At 29.5% G+C, this 20,894-nt stretch overlaps 1 protein-coding gene across 1 annotated transcript; it reads right to left on the reverse strand.

The window, feature by feature from the left end:
- Positions 1–8,910: 8,910 nt before the first annotated feature.
- On the reverse strand, positions 8,911–19,431 carry LOC124354683 (neurogenic locus notch homolog protein 2-like). The gene is made up of 7 exons (XM_046805320.1): positions 19,295–19,431; positions 16,741–16,935; positions 16,084–16,260; positions 15,633–15,818; positions 15,177–15,220; positions 13,433–13,541; positions 8,911–9,597 (listed from the first exon to the last, which is right to left on the reverse strand). Exons 1-7 carry the CDS (start codon positions 19,371–19,373, stop codon positions 9,383–9,385), a joined length of 1,005 nt encoding a protein of 334 aa, XP_046661276.1. The 5' UTR covers positions 19,374–19,431; the 3' UTR covers positions 8,911–9,382.
- Between the last annotated feature and the right edge of the window lie 1,463 nt (positions 19,432–20,894).

Raw genomic sequence — 20,894 nt, forward strand, 5'->3', positions numbered from 1 at the left:
ATATTAAGTTTAGTAGTTAAAATTAATAAAAAATTATAAAAGATATACATTGAATATTGTAGATTTTCTTATCATTGTTTTTAATAATCACGATCAACGAGTTGTTTTGTCGTAGAGGAGCCAGTAGTTTAATTAATTAATTAAATGTACTAGAATGTTCCATGATCTTCCAGAAGGTGAGCCACCAATTTCTAACATAACACGTATAGTAGTACACTACTTGCCTCTACTCAATGTAAAGTTTCCACCGGAGTGCGAACGATGGACACTGTTACTCCACACCAATTCGGAGGCACAGTAATGAATACAGTTATAAAACTGGAGGAAAAACCTTGAATAATCATCTACACTTTACTGTGTCGTTAAGACAAAAAGTCTTCTTCCAGTAAGAAAAGATGCAGTGTATAAATTTCACAAACAATTTACTGATTTTCAATACGACATAGTGACCTTTAGACTTAAAAAAACACCGGAGGAAATAGCTATGTATACGGGTTGTCATGGAACCTTGACATCAAAGCGAAAGACGATAATGCAAGCCAAAGGTGATTGGTGAGGATGTAGATATAAACTATAATATAAACTAAGGTTTATTATATGATGTTATGTAATTCTCTTAGTTTAAGGGCTCAGATCCATAGTTAAGGATAATGCGACAGCTGATTTGATGTGCGCTGTAATGAACCGCAGTCCACCTCCTTCCAGATAATTCAATCATGAATAGTTCTTATCTTCCATACCAGAAATTTTTTCAAGCAGATATTGAAAGCTCTAGTAGAAAATGTTTAGGTATAAATTCTAGTGATTTGGCACTTGATCTCGACGAGTCATGGCATAAACTGGGCTATATATCCCTGAATGTATTCGTTTATCTTTTCTCACTATATTAATGGCGGGTCTTATATGTAAATATCTTTTTAGTATTGCTCTTGACCTTATAGAATAAAAAAGTAGCATCTAGGCAGTTGTTTGGCAAAAATGTTTAGAAGCAGTTGTATGATGGAAGTTACTGGTGCAGCGAACATGTTGAGTCGATCACCACTAACTATGATGTCCGTTGCTGGTAACGGTGATTCGAAAGAGTACGCTGAAGTTTGTAGTACTATGACTTATATGATGGTGTTGAAACTAGCAAATCTGATATACACATTCACAAAAAAAATGTTTTCAAAACAAACTGTACTAAATGTACGAAACAGACGGTGTTGGAGATCTTTAAAGTCGTAGTAATAAATACTTGGTATTGCAAAATCTAATTATAATTCCAAATATGGCAAATAAAACCTACAATCGCCACTTTTAGATGTTAAACTAAAAGTATTACTTGTTACTTTGCTGCCAAAATAGAGTAATAATAACTAAAATAATAGGAGTTGGGTCTGATGGGTTAAATGTTCTTTGTAATTTTTCCTACAAACTTAAGGACATAAAACACTTTAAAATGCCTTATCTTATCGGTGATGTCAACTAATACAACAGCTTCACCTACTTGGCTCATCACTGCAGCTGTAGTCAAAAATGGAAGAGTTAGATCAAAGTAGTCCTTGAAGAAGAGTCACTCTACTCATGAAATCGTCATAAACACGGGATTAGCCATTTATCGAGAAACTTCTAAACATGAGAACATGGTCTCGTCAGTATGACATCACTAAAGCTTAATAAATAAAGTGTATGAATCAAATGTTTTAATTGTGTTTAGATGTTCGAATATTTGTATATTGTAGGTGTTTGTATGTTTGATACTCAATCATGCTAAATATAGTGGGAGGATTGGAAAAAACTTGGCATTATATTGATTATAATTAAGAAGACACATATGCAAAGTTTTATTCTAAAAGCAATATTTTTTATATTACTCCAGAATGTTGTACTTGCATAAAATACAACAGCTCTATCCTTCAGTGTTGCAAATAGTTATTGCAGTACTATAATTTATCTTGTATCAGAAATGGATGCATGATCAAATGAAAACCATTTTTATTTATAATAAAATGTATAAAATAGTTTTTTTTTGACATTGCTGTATAATATATATTCAGAGTAGAGGAATAAACGGAGGGACGCGACTCTCCCTCAATTCAACGAATCATTAACTCTTTGACTTCAATTTGTAGGAACAAACAAGCGCAGTACCATTGACCACCAAAGGGATTACAAAGCAATGCATCAGACACAAAATGCAATGTATGGGGGCAGAGAACCACAAGAGGTAATGGGTAGTTTTACAATAAAGAGACATACGATTCTGATTAGGTATACAAAAATGTAACTATATATATAACTCCTTGAAAGAACCAAGAAAATAGGATGGTTCACCAAACAGAGAATGGAAAACAAGGAAATTCAGTGCGTTTATTGCAGAAGGTTCACATATAATTCTGAAGAACTAATACCGAGGATAGAAGCAAAAACAGAGAGCTACATGGCCGCAAAGTAGGCAAAAGATGCATTTTTTACTGTATCCCAGTCGCTCAACTATACAGATGGAAATGTATTTATTTCGAACTAGTGCTCCTACAATCAAAAAGCCCGAAATAAGAGCTTGTCGCAGTTTTCTTTACACTATGATTCTTTTAAGGACAAAAACTCTCTAGATGCAGAGCTTCAAGATATTGCTCTTTAAATTTAGTAATTATTTTAAACTGGATCAGAAAATTTTATCTTGGATGGTGTAGTGTACCCTCCATCAATTATAGCAGTTCTTGTTATGTTATTTAAGAATTATATGCCTATGGTGGTCTAAGTTGCCTAGGAAGAAATGCGTATGGGAACTGCCGAACACTGGTAGTATTTTCTAACATTTTCTGAAAGAAACAATGAAGTTCTTCTGAAAGTTTTAAAAGCTGTCTTTGTTCTTTATACTTGAAATTTGTTTTTGGAATGTTACCATTATTTTTCCCTAATTCAAAATATTCCCAAAACTTTTCTCATTCTTCCTTAAATACAACTCTTCTGCCAATATCTTTTTACATTAACCGCGTTGGTCTTAATGTCCTTAATATTGGCGCTTATCAGTCCTGTTAAAAAATATTTATTATATATATTAGGCAACAGTACTTGTTAATATGTTGCTTGAGAATTATTGGTATTATCTTCTAACTAGTCTTTTAGATGTACGCTAATTCCTCTCATAATAACAGTGGAAGTACATTTTTTACTTTATCAGTAAAATACAATCTGATTCAATTAAATTAAATAAGTCCAAGTTAAATTGATTATAAGAAAATTTGGTTCATAGGGGATAATACATCAAAATATCCTTTTAAAACCCAAATGTTACTACGGAGCTTTGATTTATACAACATGTTATTAGAAGACATAGTTTTAATATAGTTCGTCAGTAAAATATTAAATATTAATTTTTATGTTTAATATTAACTTTGATATCAAATTTGAGATTCTGGTTCAGATTTAAATAAGACACTATGCTTTTTAAATATATACAGAAAGAAGGTAAGACTAAGAGTCTGTTATGGTAACACACTTGCCAGCTACATTGATAAAACACGAATTAAGGAACAATTTATTTAGAATATAAAAAAATTAATATGGATTCTCAATTGCCTATCCCCAATTTAATATTTTAATACATCCTGACTGACTCGCCAAAACATTGTTCATTAAAATTAAATATAAAATGGATCAGGAAATTTCAATATATTTCCTTGGCTGTGACTTTTCTCAGAAGTGTTTACAATGTACCTAAACAGTATTCATATTTTTCCTGTTATCAATAAAGAATTGCTGTAACTGCTTATCCCCTACGGAGTGGTCAAAATTGGAAGTTTGTTTTTCGTCCTCAAATATCCAAGTAGGTGGCGTAAAGGTTTAAAAATAAAAGTCCTAAGAATAAAAAAGTTAATTTTAAGCAGGCGCCTCCTTTAACATATGAACCAGAAATGATGTTTAGGATTTTCCATTTATAATCATGAAAACGTACTTCATCGCATACTCTGCATGAAAGTAATAACTATTTTTATTTCCTCGTTTTCTGAAATGCTGTTCAGCACAGAGTTTACCCAGATAATGAAATAGACCATACACTTAAAAAAGACACTTGTAAAAGTAAATTGTAGTAAATATTATGAATTCAGTATTTGAGCAGATGCGAAAGACCAAACTGCTATCCAACTTTTACTGAAAATCTTAAAACGCTAGTCCTTTTGACCGAAGTTGGCTTCTAAGATTCCTGCATTTTCTTAGTTGAGGAAACAAACCAACTCATACAACGTACCAGAAACACTGATGGGTGTTGAGTACAATACCTATGACTATACACTTTTTGGCTGATATGAGCTTCTAAGACTTAATAATGTGCATATACTTTGATCGGATCAACAAAATACACTTAACTACGGGTTTTTGGAATATTTCTTTAAACAATATGCGTAAGCCCTGTTTTTCAGCGAAAATGAATTCCATGCAAAGCCATGGGTATGGGTATATGCAGTTATTTATATTATAAATAATTAATAAATTCTCCTTACTACATGTATAAACTCAAAATATAGATAAATAAAGGGATTAAATGTATATAAATTGCTGGTAATACTATATATTAAGTTTTTATTAAATAAGTACAACAATGTCAGGTGTTATGAGCTGCTTTAGTGCGTATTTATGATCAAACCATATATAATCGTATTTTGTAATCTATGGATCAAACCCTAAAATGGCGATCTGTTACAGATTTGCTAAAGCTTAACTATACCAAACTGATAATGCTTTAAGAATTGTATTTTACAAGATGTAAACATCAGTGAGACGTATTATGACATGTATAATTTAATCAGTTTTAATCATTAGTGTTTCTGTTTAATTAAGTGTATATTTTTATATATATATATATATATATAAAATATATATATATATATATATCGTAGATTAAAATAAACACAATATCATAACGTTGTAACACGAGTAGGTCTGGAAACATATCTAACATATTATTCTGAATGAAATACATGAACGATATATATATATATATATATATTTTTATATATATATCGTTCATGTATTTCATTCAGAATAATATGTTAGATATGTTTCCAGACCTACTCGTGTTACAACGTTATGATATTGTGTTTATTTTAATCTAAATGTGTTAGGTTAATTATATACCAGTAGAATAGATCTGATTGTATATATATATATATATATATATATATATATATATATATATATATATATATATATATATATATATATATATATCAGAACCTAGGGCAACTTATTCATTGTTTAACTGATCAATCCGAAGGAAATTCTGTTTCCTTCACATACAATTTACTGTAATCATTTAGACATACCATAAATACCAGTCCAAAATGAAATTCTCTAAATAAAATTGTGTTAAATGTTGTTTCTTTGGTTTGGGTATGTATGACTGGTTGAAGAAGATTTCCAAAACAAATTATCACTAACCTAATAACTGTGCTCTTGCATTATACATACACCATATTGTTTATACCAAACCACCACTTACTGTATCGTGAGGAATATTTAAATTAATATGTAATAGAATAATATTTTGATTTCTTGCAACAACCAAACAACAAACATCAACACTATCATGTTAGTTGTCGCAGTTAATATTTTAAAATTAATTTAACTTTATTTCAAGTAATTGATAAATTAATTTACATTTATTTTTAATTTGTGCCAGCCGCTTTGTTTATTTTTTCACAGTATGTTAGAGATAATACTTTTAAGGAAAGCAGTATATTTTATTTTAAATTGTTTTGGTGGAATTATAAATCTACGTGAAAAATAATTTTGGATTCCTTTTATTCAAAAAGTACTTCAGACAATCAACGAACATATGAATTGCTCAGAAGACCTTGAGACTGAATTAAAAATTCAACTACTGTTTCAGGATATAACAGCAACGTTTTGATGCGCAAGTACTGACAGAACATTTTAGCATTTGATAGGTAAAATGTATTTACTAAATGTTCATGGGATAAAATATATGCAAAAATACTTTACAATTTAATTAGTGATTTCAAAATATAGGTAAAATAAACAATGTAATTTCTCAAGAAAGATTCCGCAGATGTATGAATAGAGCAGTAAAACAGCAGGTTTTGCTGGTTGTTTTCTTTGATAACAGGATTACAATAGGGTTTGACAAAGATTCTCTCTGGCCATTGACTGGATATTAGGAAGCCAATCTAAGGCGTCGGTGTTAGATGGCTAGTTAGAGGAAGGGATCAGTATAAAAACCTCCGACACGCGCATCTTGGCGTCTTTTTGAGAATATTTTTCTGGTTTGCTGGCGATTTTCTGCGCTTGATTTAACGTAAGTAGCTCTTTTATAGTCGAATTACAATTTTCATATGGAAATTTGTTGTCAACTAATCTTAGTTTACTTTTACAGGAAGCATTATATTATGTTAAAACAAAACGTAAATATGAAGATTTGAATTCACTTAATAGTAAGCGCAAGTTTTCAAGAGAGTCATGTCGTTGCAAGTATTGTTCAAAGTAAAGTATTCAAGTTTAATTTTATTTAAAAGTTACTTGTAATAACCATTTAGTATGAAACAGTCGGAACAATTTTTATAACAAAATGAAAGTGCTTAGTAATTAGTTTTGGGTGAAACCTAATTAAATTACAGTTTTAAATATGAATCTGTACCAACAGTAACATGTTGTGACCTAAGTGGTACGAATAATTCTACAGGGAATTGTAGTTAAGTTTTTTTTGCCTCTTTTATAGTAGAGAAAAGTACATTTTAATTTTATTTCAATTATAAACTTTATTTCATTTGGGTTTTATAAAGAAATTAAATTTTTAGTTAGACTATATTTTTGAAACAAGAAGTTAACTTTAATTTAATTCATTTTATTTTAAAGAAGAAAGCCTTTTCTTGACAAACCTTTTACAAGACAAATGGCCATTTAAGCTTTTAGGAATGAAATCTAAATACCTAACAACTAGAAGGATTTCAGTCAAATTTGATTTGAAACTACTGAACTGTTAACTAATAAACATGTTATAAATATTGTAGACTCTTGGAGCAATTGGAAAATTCTTTAAATATTACTAAATGTTAATAAAAATTGCACAAAAAAGAGCAACATTTAATTCAATGATTTATAGACTGTTAAATACACCACTTTCAACAGAAAACTACAAGAAAGAACTAAATTACATCAAATCTATAGCTATGTTCAATGGTTACACTACACAACTCATTGACAATATACTAAAAAAAGCTTTAAAAAGAAGAAGTAGAAAAGATAAGACAACATTAAGACCACCTCAAGACACAAAATATGAATTTATTTGCACAACATACAGCACTTTTTCAAACCAAATATGCAAAACTTTTAAAAAGCATACAAATAAAACTGTCACTCACAGAACAAGCAACAAATTATGCCAAATTTTAGGAAACCCTAAGGAAAAAATTTCAAATGATAGTAAATCGGGAATTTATGAAATTGGATGCGATGACTGTGACAAAATTTATATTGGACAAACAAAAAGAACAATAAAAACACGATTTAAAGAACATTTATCACACATAAAATATGGAAGAATTGACAAATCTGCTGTAGCCAAGCACTGCATTGAATCAGGACACAGAACATCAATTACAAATCTAAAATTAATAAAATAAATAACAAAACCAATGAACTTGAATGCTTGGGAAACACTATACATAAACAAAAATAAAGAAAAACTCATGAACAATGAAGAGGGCCCTATTGAAAATTCCAATCTTCTTTCTTCGCTATTTATTCAAAAATTAAACTCTAGTCAAATCTAATTTTTCATACTGGCTGAATTATTTCCAAAATTTTTGTATTTACATTTTTACACCATATGTTATTTTAATATTAATTGTAACAAACAATGTGTAAATATTTATTTGTGGAGTTGCCTGAAGATGAAACCTTTGGTTTCGAAAGGCCTCGTCCGAAAAATAAACAATTTGGAAAAAGTAGTGTTTTTATTAACATTTAGTAATATTTAATGTTATAAATAATTTGTGAAAGTTTCCTGTAAAGGAATTTTGTTAAAATTTAGAGTCTCTCTAATTATTGAAAAATTTTAACTGAAGTTATTTTCCGAAGAGGAATCCAACAGTGTTCAGTAATTTAGACTGTAACACCACTTTGTCTCTCGTATGGCATTTTCTCAAGTTTTATTTTTTGTTTTAGCCTTTCATGAAATGAGGTTTTAAATTAATGATTTCGCTTTTTTACTTACAAAATATTAAATATCAACATTTTCCTTGTTTTCTCTCTGGGTTATTTTAACAATAACTTGTTTTTTGTGATTTATAACTAGTAATAATTCAATCAATGTATTGGAAAATAACAACAACCAATATTTTCATAGCGTCTTACTTTGTGAAGACTTTTGATAGTAAAGCTATCTTCTTCATACACACCACAAAATATAACCTTGATATCGATAAGCCACGTAAAATACAAAGTTGTGAAAATATTTATTTTCCACACATAACGTAACTATGGTAGGAAGGGTTAATTCGATTTACTTTTATTGCAACGTCTGGTGACACTGTATCAGAATTGAGTTATGGCATCTGGAGTTATGTTTGTCTAAAGAGATCCAAAGAAAGTCGTTTATCCAAATAGACTGCCACATCACCTATTTATAGATTTCTGTGAAGTCGAAACGATGTAAAGGTTTGGTTTGAGCTTTTCTTTGGATCTCTTCAGACGAACGTGACTCCACATTCCAGGAATCACGTTTGAGACAATGTCATATACAACGCTGCAATAAAAGGAAGTGAACTGGAGCTAAACTCAACATTTAAATATTTCTTCTTGTGATTTTCAACGTGGTTATTGAATTAAGAAATGCTAATCTAAGCTCCATCTTTATCATATAACTAGCTATAAATTATATAACTGTAATTAAAATCGTTACAATTGTATTCTATTGTGTTTTATTATTGAAACTTTTAACTGGTAACGTTGTTCAAAGTCAAATAAATCTAGACATTTCACTTACAAACCAAGTTTACATAAACACCCAAAGCACTTACTCACTTACTCGTATATAGTATGTAAACCCCCAACGTGCATACAAATTTGTTTCATTTAACTACCAAAACATATGTTGACCTAGAATCTAAATACATATTTATATTTTGTTTTATAAGTGAATTCATAATAACTTATTAATGTTTAATATAACTTTGAAATGTGTTATTTTATAATTAAAACACAACAAAATCTATCATCCACAGCAATAGAGTACAATCCAAAGAAGGAGGAATTGATAACAGTGAGCTTCACCACATAATAAATATACATGTGGTGAAACGAGTAAGTTACAAGAATACTTCACTTTACTTTGGTTGTAATGTTAGTAGCATTCTTTCTGTAGCTTCCGTCTATGTTAACTGTTAAAATACTCACAGGCGTAATAAAACTTTACGCCGCATGATTCGGTTAGCCAAGTGTATTGATCACCGACCGCAACGCAATTATATTCGTCTTCTGGCTCGCCAATTCCCCAGTTGGTATACCCAAAACTTTGCCCTGTCGAGCTCCATACATAATGACCTTTTGAGGTCCAGTGAGATCCAGAAACCCATATTTTATCTTGCAACTCTGAAAATGAGTATTAATAAAAACAATTAATGACAAACAAAATATCAAATCAATTCTAGATAGAAGTGATTATACTTCTACATACCTCTATTTTGAATTGACTACCAGTTTCAATTATTTTAATTATAATGACCTTAAATGTTTTGTATACATTTGTTTTCCAGAATCGTAGTGAACAATTTAAGATTTGTTTAAAGTTTCTTTTATTAATTTCTAATGGCTTGAGTAATTAGTGATAAATTGTGTATTTTTTATAGAAATATTAGTTCTCAGATAGGTATTCAAAATTAGTCTACGTAGTTTCTTTACACTTTTAATTAAATATGACTTATATTCAATCAAACACATTTGTTATCTTATAACATCACACTTTGGTAATATAAAAACACATTATAAGCTATAAATATAATATATTACACTATAATTTAAAATAAATAAATAGAATTAAAGTTTATAGATTTATAAAAATCTATAATAATAATAATAACATAATAATGACGGTTTTAATGAGATCCTTTGTTGATGATAGATGATTTAAAAGTATAGGAGGATATCGAACCAAAGACAAAAAAGAATAATAAATCGTTTCAAGAATTAAAATGTATATTCTTCTTTAAATGTGAAAGATAAACCCAACAAATTCTTTAATATACTACCACTTAATTTCAAATTAATTAACAAGTGATACCAAACGTACTGCATGAAGTCCAAACTGGAAAGTATGAACCTAGATGACGTCATTGCACAGGATCAGATTACAAACACGTTACACCCTACATTGGTGAAAACATTTTAAAAGTAAAAGCTAACTAGAGTTAGCTAGACGAACTTTTGTTGTTATTCAGAAGAACACTTTTTGTGGGTCTTAGTTTTTTCTATTTAGAGACGTATACATCTTATAAGATTCAGAAAACGTTCTGTTTGTATTTTGAATAGTCAGAAGGATATTTTTGTATTGGTTTCCATTAAATAAGAAAGATTTTTTATTTGAGTTTTATATTAGCTGAGAGGATGTTTTCTTGATGGTGGTTATCAATTCTTTCTTTAAGTAACGATTTAGACGCTGAAGAATTTATTTCCTAGCTTACTTCATACTAAAAGGCCCTTTTAAAGAAAGCCTGTTACGTATTATATGTTTATCTCTAAATTTATGTCAGAAAGCCAGATTGTTGGAGTGCTTAATTTACTTAAGGTGCAACTTTTCAAGTTCACTGATTTCTTTACTGGCTCAAAGTCAGTAACGAGAATCAGTTTATTTTATAAGATGGATGATTTGAAAGGAAATTATGATTAAAGAACTAACTAGGAAACCTAAAAATATGCTAATAATCAATAAATACTTGAATGTGCAATTATGCATGGAAAATTATTTTAAGAAAATCTACATTTCTCTTTTAAATTCTTTGCCTAGTACTCCATGAGTAATTCGTTTAATTATGAACTAGTTCTTAAGTATTATTTATTAACTAATTACTCCTTGTTTATTTTTAACTATCTAAATATTTATATATTTTTAACATTAATCCTAAAAAGTATGACATTTTATTATTATATTACTAAGTAAAAATATCTAAAATAATGAAGTTTTTGCCGCTTGTTTGCATACCACTTAACATTATACATAAAGGCTCAGTTTACACTGGTTTACGTTCACGAAGACGATAAAAATGTATGCTTTTTATCGTATTTACAGCAAAACTGATGAATTACTCTACGTCTAATCTTCGATCGAAACCATCCTAGTATTATTTTGCTGATATTATTATATATATATATATATATTTTTATATCTAATATTATTCTGGTAATATTGAAAATCTCTACATGACATGATAATGACAGTACCATTTTTAAATGGTTAAACAAAGTCAAATGGCTTGGATATAAATTAAATTCCTTTTAAAAAAAGTTAAAAATAATATGCCACATAACATACCACTTACAATTATTCTTGTAGTTACGACAATTTGAAATTAAAACACTTTTTGTTTGGGAGTTTTTTAATACAAAATATTGAAATTTTTCAAGGAAACTCATAGTAAATTAAGTATTTGATGGGATTAATACTTTATATGTATTATAACAATGTATAAAGTAAAGGATATTTTAACCCTAACAGTTTTTATAGCTTGATCCGCTATTTTAAAACAGATATATTCATAAAAGATACACAAAATTAAAAATGTTAAAATCACGTATATGTGCTACAGATTTGTGGTTGAAGATGTGGTATGTATAATCTACAGCAATAATACTGGCAATGGTAAAATTTATTTCTTATTCTACACTAAAAAAGAGTCACTAAAAGTAAAACTATACATAATTCTTTGGAGTGAATATTTTAGTATTGTAGTATTAGTTTATGTGACATGCTATTTTAAAGAGTATTTATTGCACACTTGCAAGCGTAACTGTTTTATTTTTTAATTTGTAAAAAATACCACGTGTGAATCAAATTTTGTTACGATTTGGTCCGTCATTTTGAAAAGGCAAAATCATTTGAAAACTAATTTCATAACGATCGTTCTGTCCAAAAAAGCTTTCATTACTGTACCTTGCATTATATGTTTACAGTAAACACTTTGGGAATCAATTGGCGCATTTTGTTCTTAAAATGTCATGAAAATAGTTAGACTTCTAGTATGAGACATGGGGGGTTGGAATATTTCTTTATTAAAGCTCTAGCCGTTTAATGCACGTTTAGAACACCTTAAGACATATATTTCCTAATATCTGAAGTTTGAAAGTAATGGTGGTTTCAATTTATTTGGAATTATTTATATTTAAGTTATTATACTTATTAAGGTATAATGAAAAGATCCGTAGAATTTTTTCAATATTAACAATTTTGTTTCTAAAAACTTATTGTAAAGTCTATAAGTTGTGTGTAGTACGAACTTTGAGAATTATGCTTTAATTTATTTATATACAACTGTACATGTTTAAGAAATATTTCACAAAGCAAAACATCAGTTAACATTTTATAAATGAACATATAAGTATTTTCAATGGGCTAATAGCTATTATTATAAATGTTCATTGTTATTGCAAGTTTATTTATTTAAAACCATTAACGAAGCGTCAATCGATAAAAGATTTAAACATTATTATTTAACTCTAATTATTCACATTTAGTTTAATATTTCAAGATGAATTTAAACATCTTAATTTATGCTTCCAGACTTCAACAAGAAATAAAAAAATAGATATACTGTTTTGTTAAAAAAATAAGACACATAGAGATAGAAAAATATACCAGTTTCATCTGATAACTGTATAGATTGCTCTTATTTTTAATTTGAAAGAATTGTCACTATGGAATGGATATCTAATTAATTTCTTCATGTTTAAAGACGATTTCTTGCAATATGATTAATATTTGCAACCTATTTTACCCTATAAAAATGCAACCTTTCTCGAGAACAGTAAACCTATATTCAAACCAAATATAATTTGAAAATATCTATCTAAATGTATTTTAGTAAATATATATACTTTAAAGTAATGGCCTAATAGTTTTTATGATTTTGCATAGTTTTTACACACAGATATAATAACAAGTTTAATACTACAACAAAACCAAAATTTTACTTCATAGTTACCACTACCATATGCAAGTTTATACTAGGAATTCTAAATTTGATGACATGACAATTTAACTATAAGTCCTAAATTTCAGTGAATTAACATAGGTCAGATATGGTTTTAGTTTTCACAATCAAATGGTTTCATCTATTGATTAACAACCACTACTGTCAAAAATACCAGTAACTAATTACACAATACATTAACTTTATGTAATATTTTGTAAAATTTTACTAACGCAATTACCAACCTGAATCGATATAGGCTCTCTGTAAATCCACCTGTTCAGACGCACTCGTAATGGAAGCAAGATTCATGCCCATACTGCGGCATCGCTCCATAGCTGTAATCCAACCTACCTGTCAACAAGTAGAGTAATAACGATAAGATGAGCCTGAGAAAACCACTGGGCTCATTCGCGTGATTTTTCAGTTACCGTCTTCCCACAGAAGAGTATTTTTGTACCAAAATTTTACTCTAGTTTGTGGAAATGGTGAATTCAAAATAACTAATACATTGGAGTACTAATTGAACATTGCAGTAAAACCTACTAAAACGAACAAAGCTGTGAATGATTTCATATAAGATACTCAAAACTGGTTTGGTTCTATTGCTATTTTTACAGTGGTTAAGGAAAAACAGAGGAATTAACGCTAAAATGCCTCAATGAGCCATTTTTTCCCCAGACTACAATATGTAAAAACAAGACTTCTACTCTTTATCAGAAACCCAAAAAACGATTATTTTCGGATGTTGCATGACCTACGTGAGGATTACATAGGGAATATAATGCTCCATTATAAGGGAAATATATGATTTTTTTCCAGTAATATGTTCTCAAACATACGTAGTTAATATATATTTTCTTCATTTCAAGGCAAATTCAACTATGGCGAGGCCTACGAAAACACTCTTTGGTCAAATTAGGTTTCCGAAATATATGCATTTATTTTTTATTGATCAGAGTAGCAAGGGTAACTCGGATGTGGCGTTGGAGATATAATTACTTTTAATAACGAAAGCTCATAAACGTTGAATAAAATAATAAAACTATACAATTATTTAAATGGAATAATAAATAGCTGATTAAGGGCAGATTTACTGTGGCAAAATTTGCCCCAGATTTAGGTTCTCAGTGAATAGATAACAATACAAATACTGAATTAAAGGCAGGTATCAATGTGGGCAATGCATTATCACAGTAAATCTGCTTTAAGTTAGCTATTTATTATCGTGCCATTATATTTGTGGTGAAATCCTCTAAGAACCGTTATTCTTGTAATTCTTGAGAACAACTTTAAAATAGGTTCTTAAGGTATTAAGATTTTAAAAGTTTTAATTGCCGCAATTTTGAAAACACTAAAGATAATTTCATTATATGTTTTTCATTAACTGGCTTTGTTATCATAAACATTTGAGCGAAATTTGGTATGATTAAATTTACAATTTTTTGAAATATAACATTTTTAATAAAAAACACGTACACACTGACATATGGGTAACTAAGCATTAGAGACCCATGTTCTTTTGATGAAATATGATTTTCTTGACATGAGCAATAACGTGATATACCTTTGTACAGAGAATTACGGGAAACCCTTTATAACGCTTTGGTGTCACATTTACTTTTGTTCTGGATTGAATATGTATTTCTTTGGTGCTACTACTGTGTGTGTAATATGAGTAGTAATAATTTTTAATGATGCACAGTGAGGTTTTCCACAAGTTCATCAACATATTAAATGGGATATATCCAAAGCTCCACTTATTGTTCAGGCTTAAATCTTTTGCAATACAATTCTATGTTGAACAGTCATCTTACTGTGCAGATAACAAAAAATTAAATTATTCAATTTTAATTACAGGGTTTATTTCAATCGCCCTAACACTTTCACTAGGTTTTTTTAGTTCTCATGTCACTCCTTAGTGTCTAAAACTGCACAGGAGCAGTTTTCAATGGAAACTGCAATGACAAAACAGTGATGTCAACGCACCTTTTCTCCTCCAATAAAGTACTTCTTGCGTAACTTGATCTTATCTGTAACACAAGCACAAACACTTATTTCAAGTATTAATTTTGTTTAAATCGTGCTTAATGTACGGTAACATATTATATAAAAGTTCAAATAACCTAACTTTTTGGAAAAATGAACGACAATGTTCTTCTTCTTACCGTAGTAAGCTAATTCTAGTTATACATATTAGTCTGATGACATATATATGTCAATATATTCAGAAACAAAATACTTAAAACCTAATACGTCTTTACTACTCTCTTGCAATCCATTGCAGTTAAAGCAGAACTCGATAATTTTATTACACATAGAGTATGAAACAATTTAAAAGCTCAAAATTTTATATAATTTAGTTAAAAAAGAGGTCGATACTGTGTTAAAGGAAAAGAAATTTAAATTAAAAATATTATGTCTTACTGTCTTACATATACCTACTCTGATAAAAACACCCATTAAAAGGGTTGCCAATGTAATCGTCCTTGCAGGCACAAGATGCATGATGGTTTCTGATGCAGCAGATAGTATTCTGGCCACAGACTCCACTACAAGGGCTCACACACTTGTCTTTAATACAAGTATGATTTAATGTGCAGTCTGAGTCTCTGTTGCACTCCTTGATCTCTGAAAAACAATAAACATGTGGACAATTATGTATTTATACTCGTATATCTAATTCTCTTATCTATATTATACTTACAGTATGTATTAACTTATTTTATAAAGATATTTATCCTTGTTTCAAAAATAGTATTTATAATAAGTACTAGTTTCCATTAGATTCCGTCACCACGCTATATAACACAACATAATCATAATGGAATCAAACAACTTATAATTAATCTGACGTTATGTCAAAATCAACCTACAAAAATTAATTGGGTCTTACTTTCAATTCGGCATCCAAAGAACTCATCCCAAACATGTCCTGGACTACAAAAACAGACTGGACGATGTTTTATGCCTTTGCAAATGCTGTTTAGTCCACAAGCGTCATCACAAACGTCCTTACAGTGTCCGTTGAAACATGCCTGTTCCTCGGGGCAATCCGAGTTTATCGTGCATTCTGCAATATTTTGCAATACAAATTATTACACTTAAACCATTAGAAGATTTTCTTGATTACTAGGGTTTATAAAACAACTGAACACTGTTTTATGATTATATTACAAACAAAAATAATTTTATAGCCCTGTTATGCCTGAACAAAGTATAACATTAACATATTTATTTTTTCGGAGTTAATTTAACACTTTTATGACCTATATAACTGAAACTAAATGTCATAAAGTTGAAATAAAAGTATACTTGATAAAAAAAATTTACATTTATCAATATAAATTAAAATATGAAGTTCATATTTCTGCCATATATGTATACGTAATAAAACTATAAAGAGTTATAAAATAGTCATACATTTGTTGCAGCGCATTACTACTTTAATATAGTTATATTAATATATTATACAAATAATTTGCTAACAGGTTTATTATGGAACATAAATGCATTTCTTAAATGTACAGAAATTACAGCACTAGTATGTGACCTTGAATGTGACCTTCAGGGTAGCAACCATTGAAAGGGTTGCCAGCAAATCCCGGTTTGCAGGCGCACACGGGGATTACGTCGCCTGAGAGGCAGATGGTATTGGGGCCGCAACCGCCAAGACAAGGATCTTCACACTTAAAGTCTACACACACGTTGTTAGAGACACAGTCATCATTTTTTTCACAGTTAACTTCTGAAACAAAAAAAAAACAAAAACAAATTTTATGAATTAAGTCACCACAGTAGCTGCACATTATGGACGCTCATCTATGAGAAATAAACACTTTTTATTCCATTACAATTATATTATTAATTACAAACCATCTTTTATTATGTACTAATACGCTTACGGTATACCATGTCACATCAACCAATATAATTCCTAATCCAACCTCTAGTTGAACTTGATCTTATTGGCGAGCAATTGAGAACGTTCCATTCATCTGAACGTCCATTACAGTTACATATTGCCCTACCAGATACATATGGATTGACAAAATGAATACATAACTGATTTATATAAAACAGAATTTGAAAGCGTTTGTTGAATACAAAATGAATGGGGTTGTTTCATCACTGCCAGATTGTTAAGATTTTATTTTTGAGGGCATACAGATAAGCTATATATGTTTCAGGATTAGTCTTGATTTTACTTTAAATACAAGTGGTATCTAAATGTTTGGTTACAATTACTCAATTCCTCAGTACCAGTTTTGATTACTCGGTGGTAAAAGGGAAAGGAAGGAAAATTAATTGTTTTATTTTTGTAATGTTTTATTTTTTCTCTGGTCTTCATATTACAATTTGATGTACCCAGCCGACCAGTCTTCGACTAGTGTACGAGGATACCCTTATCTCTATATATTATGGGTGTACCAAGGAATACGTGCTCTCAATGTTTGTACGCTTAGCCTAGTAATATGGCTATTTATTTATGTTTGTATTATTTGTGGTATATATAAAGAATGAGTGTGTTTAGTAATATCAAATTTGTTCCGACACAAAGTGTCTAGGTCAACGTTATCTCTGCTGAGTATAGATAGATAAGGACTATCAATATTTTCAAATTAAATGTAAAGTTGGCGTTCTGCTATATCGTAAAAGCCTAATATCATGATTTTTATAAAAAATTTCCTAACGAGGATGATTACTGCGTTATCAAGCTGTAATATTCTACAAAAACTTCGTACTGACACCTTTTCTTGTAACAAATTTTTCAATGATTTCTTAGACTTTAAAGCTTAGAGTTTGACCTTGGCATACTATACAAATATAAATGCCTTCCAGTTTATAAAAAGTAGCCAATTAATACGGGAAATTATTACATAACCTTGGTAAATTAAAAACCTGTCTGTTTTCTTTTATACAGTTACTTCCTAGTCCAGCGCGGGATAAGAAGCAATTTGTAAATCTCTTTTATCATCATAAAAATATCGAACAATAAAACAGCGTTGGTTAGAGTACAGAAAAGTTTTTATAGAAGCTCAAAGTTGCTTGTAATAACATGTAAATATTGTAAATTTTGCACTTTTTAATTTTAGGCATATTTTGACCAAATTAATGTTCATTGTATTTATCAATGAACAACACATTGCTGATATTCAACACGTGTATGTTTCCAAGATGCTACGGTAAAACATATACTCGCAAGTACTTTCAAAATTATATTTTTGTTTACTTTGTCCAACACTATTAAATATATAATGTATCCTTATTCCTATACCAGATTTCTAATCCTTAATAAAGTGTACATTTGATTAAAAACTATAGTTTCGAAACACTAAATGTCAGCTACCTACGCATTTTGTAAGTAGTCCTTGTCACCCAGTATTAAAATAAAAATGTTCAGCAAGTTAAAAAAGGTTAAAAATTGTGGTTCATTCTACTTTTAAAATACATCGTACTATATTGTCCAAACTATAACCAAGAACCATATTCTACAGACAAAGAAATAATGTTTTAACTCTGGAACCAACATTTGAAACACAACACAAAAATGAATGTAATAATTTTGGACTTAAAAACATGTATAGATGATATTTTACATTGTATTTATTAATATAAAAATTTAAGATGGATTATCATGTTCCTTCAAAATTACACTGAAAATAAATAATTCAAAATCGCAAGGAACATAACATGTCTCATATATCATGTCTTCAATTCTGCTGGCACATGAAAAACCAGACGAAACACTACTGAGGGATGAGTCTAGATTTGAGCACAGAGTATCTCTTTCTTAAAACATCTTACTTATATATTGGTAAATTTTAAAGTGGGTAGCTTTATTTGCTGAAGTAAGAATAGTTTATATAGAAACAGTTTAGGTTTAAACGAGGAGTTTAAGGTAAAATTAATCTTTAAAAACGTAGTTTTCTAGACCCAAACATGGAGACGCATTTAAAGTTTGTATGCGTTTGTTAGAATATTACTTTTAGTGACTGTATTGAGGTTTCTGTAATGGTAGACACTGAATAGCTTTGGGGACAGAAAACAACAGTAAATATAAACAGCTCGTGTACTTATTCAATCTAATATCTCATTACAATTACCTGTGATGTTGTTCCCTGTGGGTATTCCTAGAATTGGAGCACACAAAATAAGAAGTATAATGTACGTGCCTACCATCATAGTCTCAAATCAACTTTGAGCACATCTGTTCAATGGCTATCTGAAAAAAGTTATAAAGAGTTGTTATGACGAAGTAACCTCGACTTATGACCCACTAATTGATTATATAATTTGTGAAAGCAGTGGTTGTTTTTACCATCAAATGTGAGCTCTGACTACATCTGCTCATGAAACTTTTAAAAGAATTGCTATCATAGAGTAACCTCAATCTATGACCCACGAACAGATTGTGTTTTATGAAACAATTAATGTTTATTAATACAACCATAATGTGTGGGTTCATTTTATGAAATTCAATCGAAAAACTTTGAAATATAACCTTATTAATTTTATAAGTTGTGTAATCATTAGGTATAAGGTACAGATTTGTGATAAAGTATTTAAATTTACTAGTAAATGAAATCAACAACACACTTAGTAGCATGTAGGAACCATAGTCAGTGAAGAAGATGTCTCTAATACTAGTTGCTGCAGAGAGTCTAATATTGATACAATCAATCATAAAAGTAAAAAGATGATATTCAAGATCACGAACACTAAAAACTTTAGCTTCGGCAACCGAGTTTAGTAGCAAATCATTGACGAAAACTGAACCATGTAGTGTTTACCTTCCTTAAAATAGTTATTTTTATTCGTAATAAATAGTCACGATAATTTTTTTACTAAAATTTAAGTTATAAGGATCATCATTTCAGTCAATAGATAAAAATATAATATCCGATATTTCTTAATTCCCTTCCATGTAACCTCATAATAATATCTTTAGCATATACCAAAGTATTAAAGTTTACAAAAAATAAGACTATATTATTATTATTTATTCATGTTATTACATTTATTTAACGGAAAACCATTACATGCAAGTGCATTAAAATAAGTATTCAATGTTTGAAAAAAATTTCATTTAATTTATTCTGTATATAGTTCATTAGAAAATCGTATATAAATACCGGTATACCTTGTACTTATAATAGGGATTCTTAACATTAAGCCGAGGCATATTTTACGTCACTGCTACGGAATACCGTAAAAAGTAGGCTATAATTATGTATTTTGCGATATAGATCACGTACGAAGTTCCTGTTGCTTTAGCTCATATAAGACTGCGGTACCTGGTTGGTTACATCTGATTGTTGGTCCAAATATTTGTAGCCAATGTCTTCTTTTTGCTTAGAAATTATTGGTACTCATTAGTAAATAGTAGTTTTCACCACTAGAAGTAGAGTATTTTTTGCACAATTGTGTTTTAAGAACGAGAAGAAGCCGCCGAGTTTGGAAATACGTTAAGCACCTAAGGATTTATGATCATAATATTGAACAATGGATGCTATTATACTGAGAACAATGTTAAAAATTACATTTTTATTACATAACTCAACCTTTCTATTGTATTTATAATTATAAATGTATTAAAGGATATAGTTTACCTATAAAGAGCTGAACGCGAGAGTATAGTAAACTGTTAAATTGTACCTAATAGACGAAACACATGGGGTTGGATACCGCTGAGATCGTAGTAAT

This window comes from Homalodisca vitripennis, chromosome 2, assembly GCF_021130785.1.
Source record: "Homalodisca vitripennis isolate AUS2020 chromosome 2, UT_GWSS_2.1, whole genome shotgun sequence".
NCBI lineage: Eukaryota > Metazoa > Arthropoda > Insecta > Hemiptera > Cicadellidae > Homalodisca > Homalodisca vitripennis.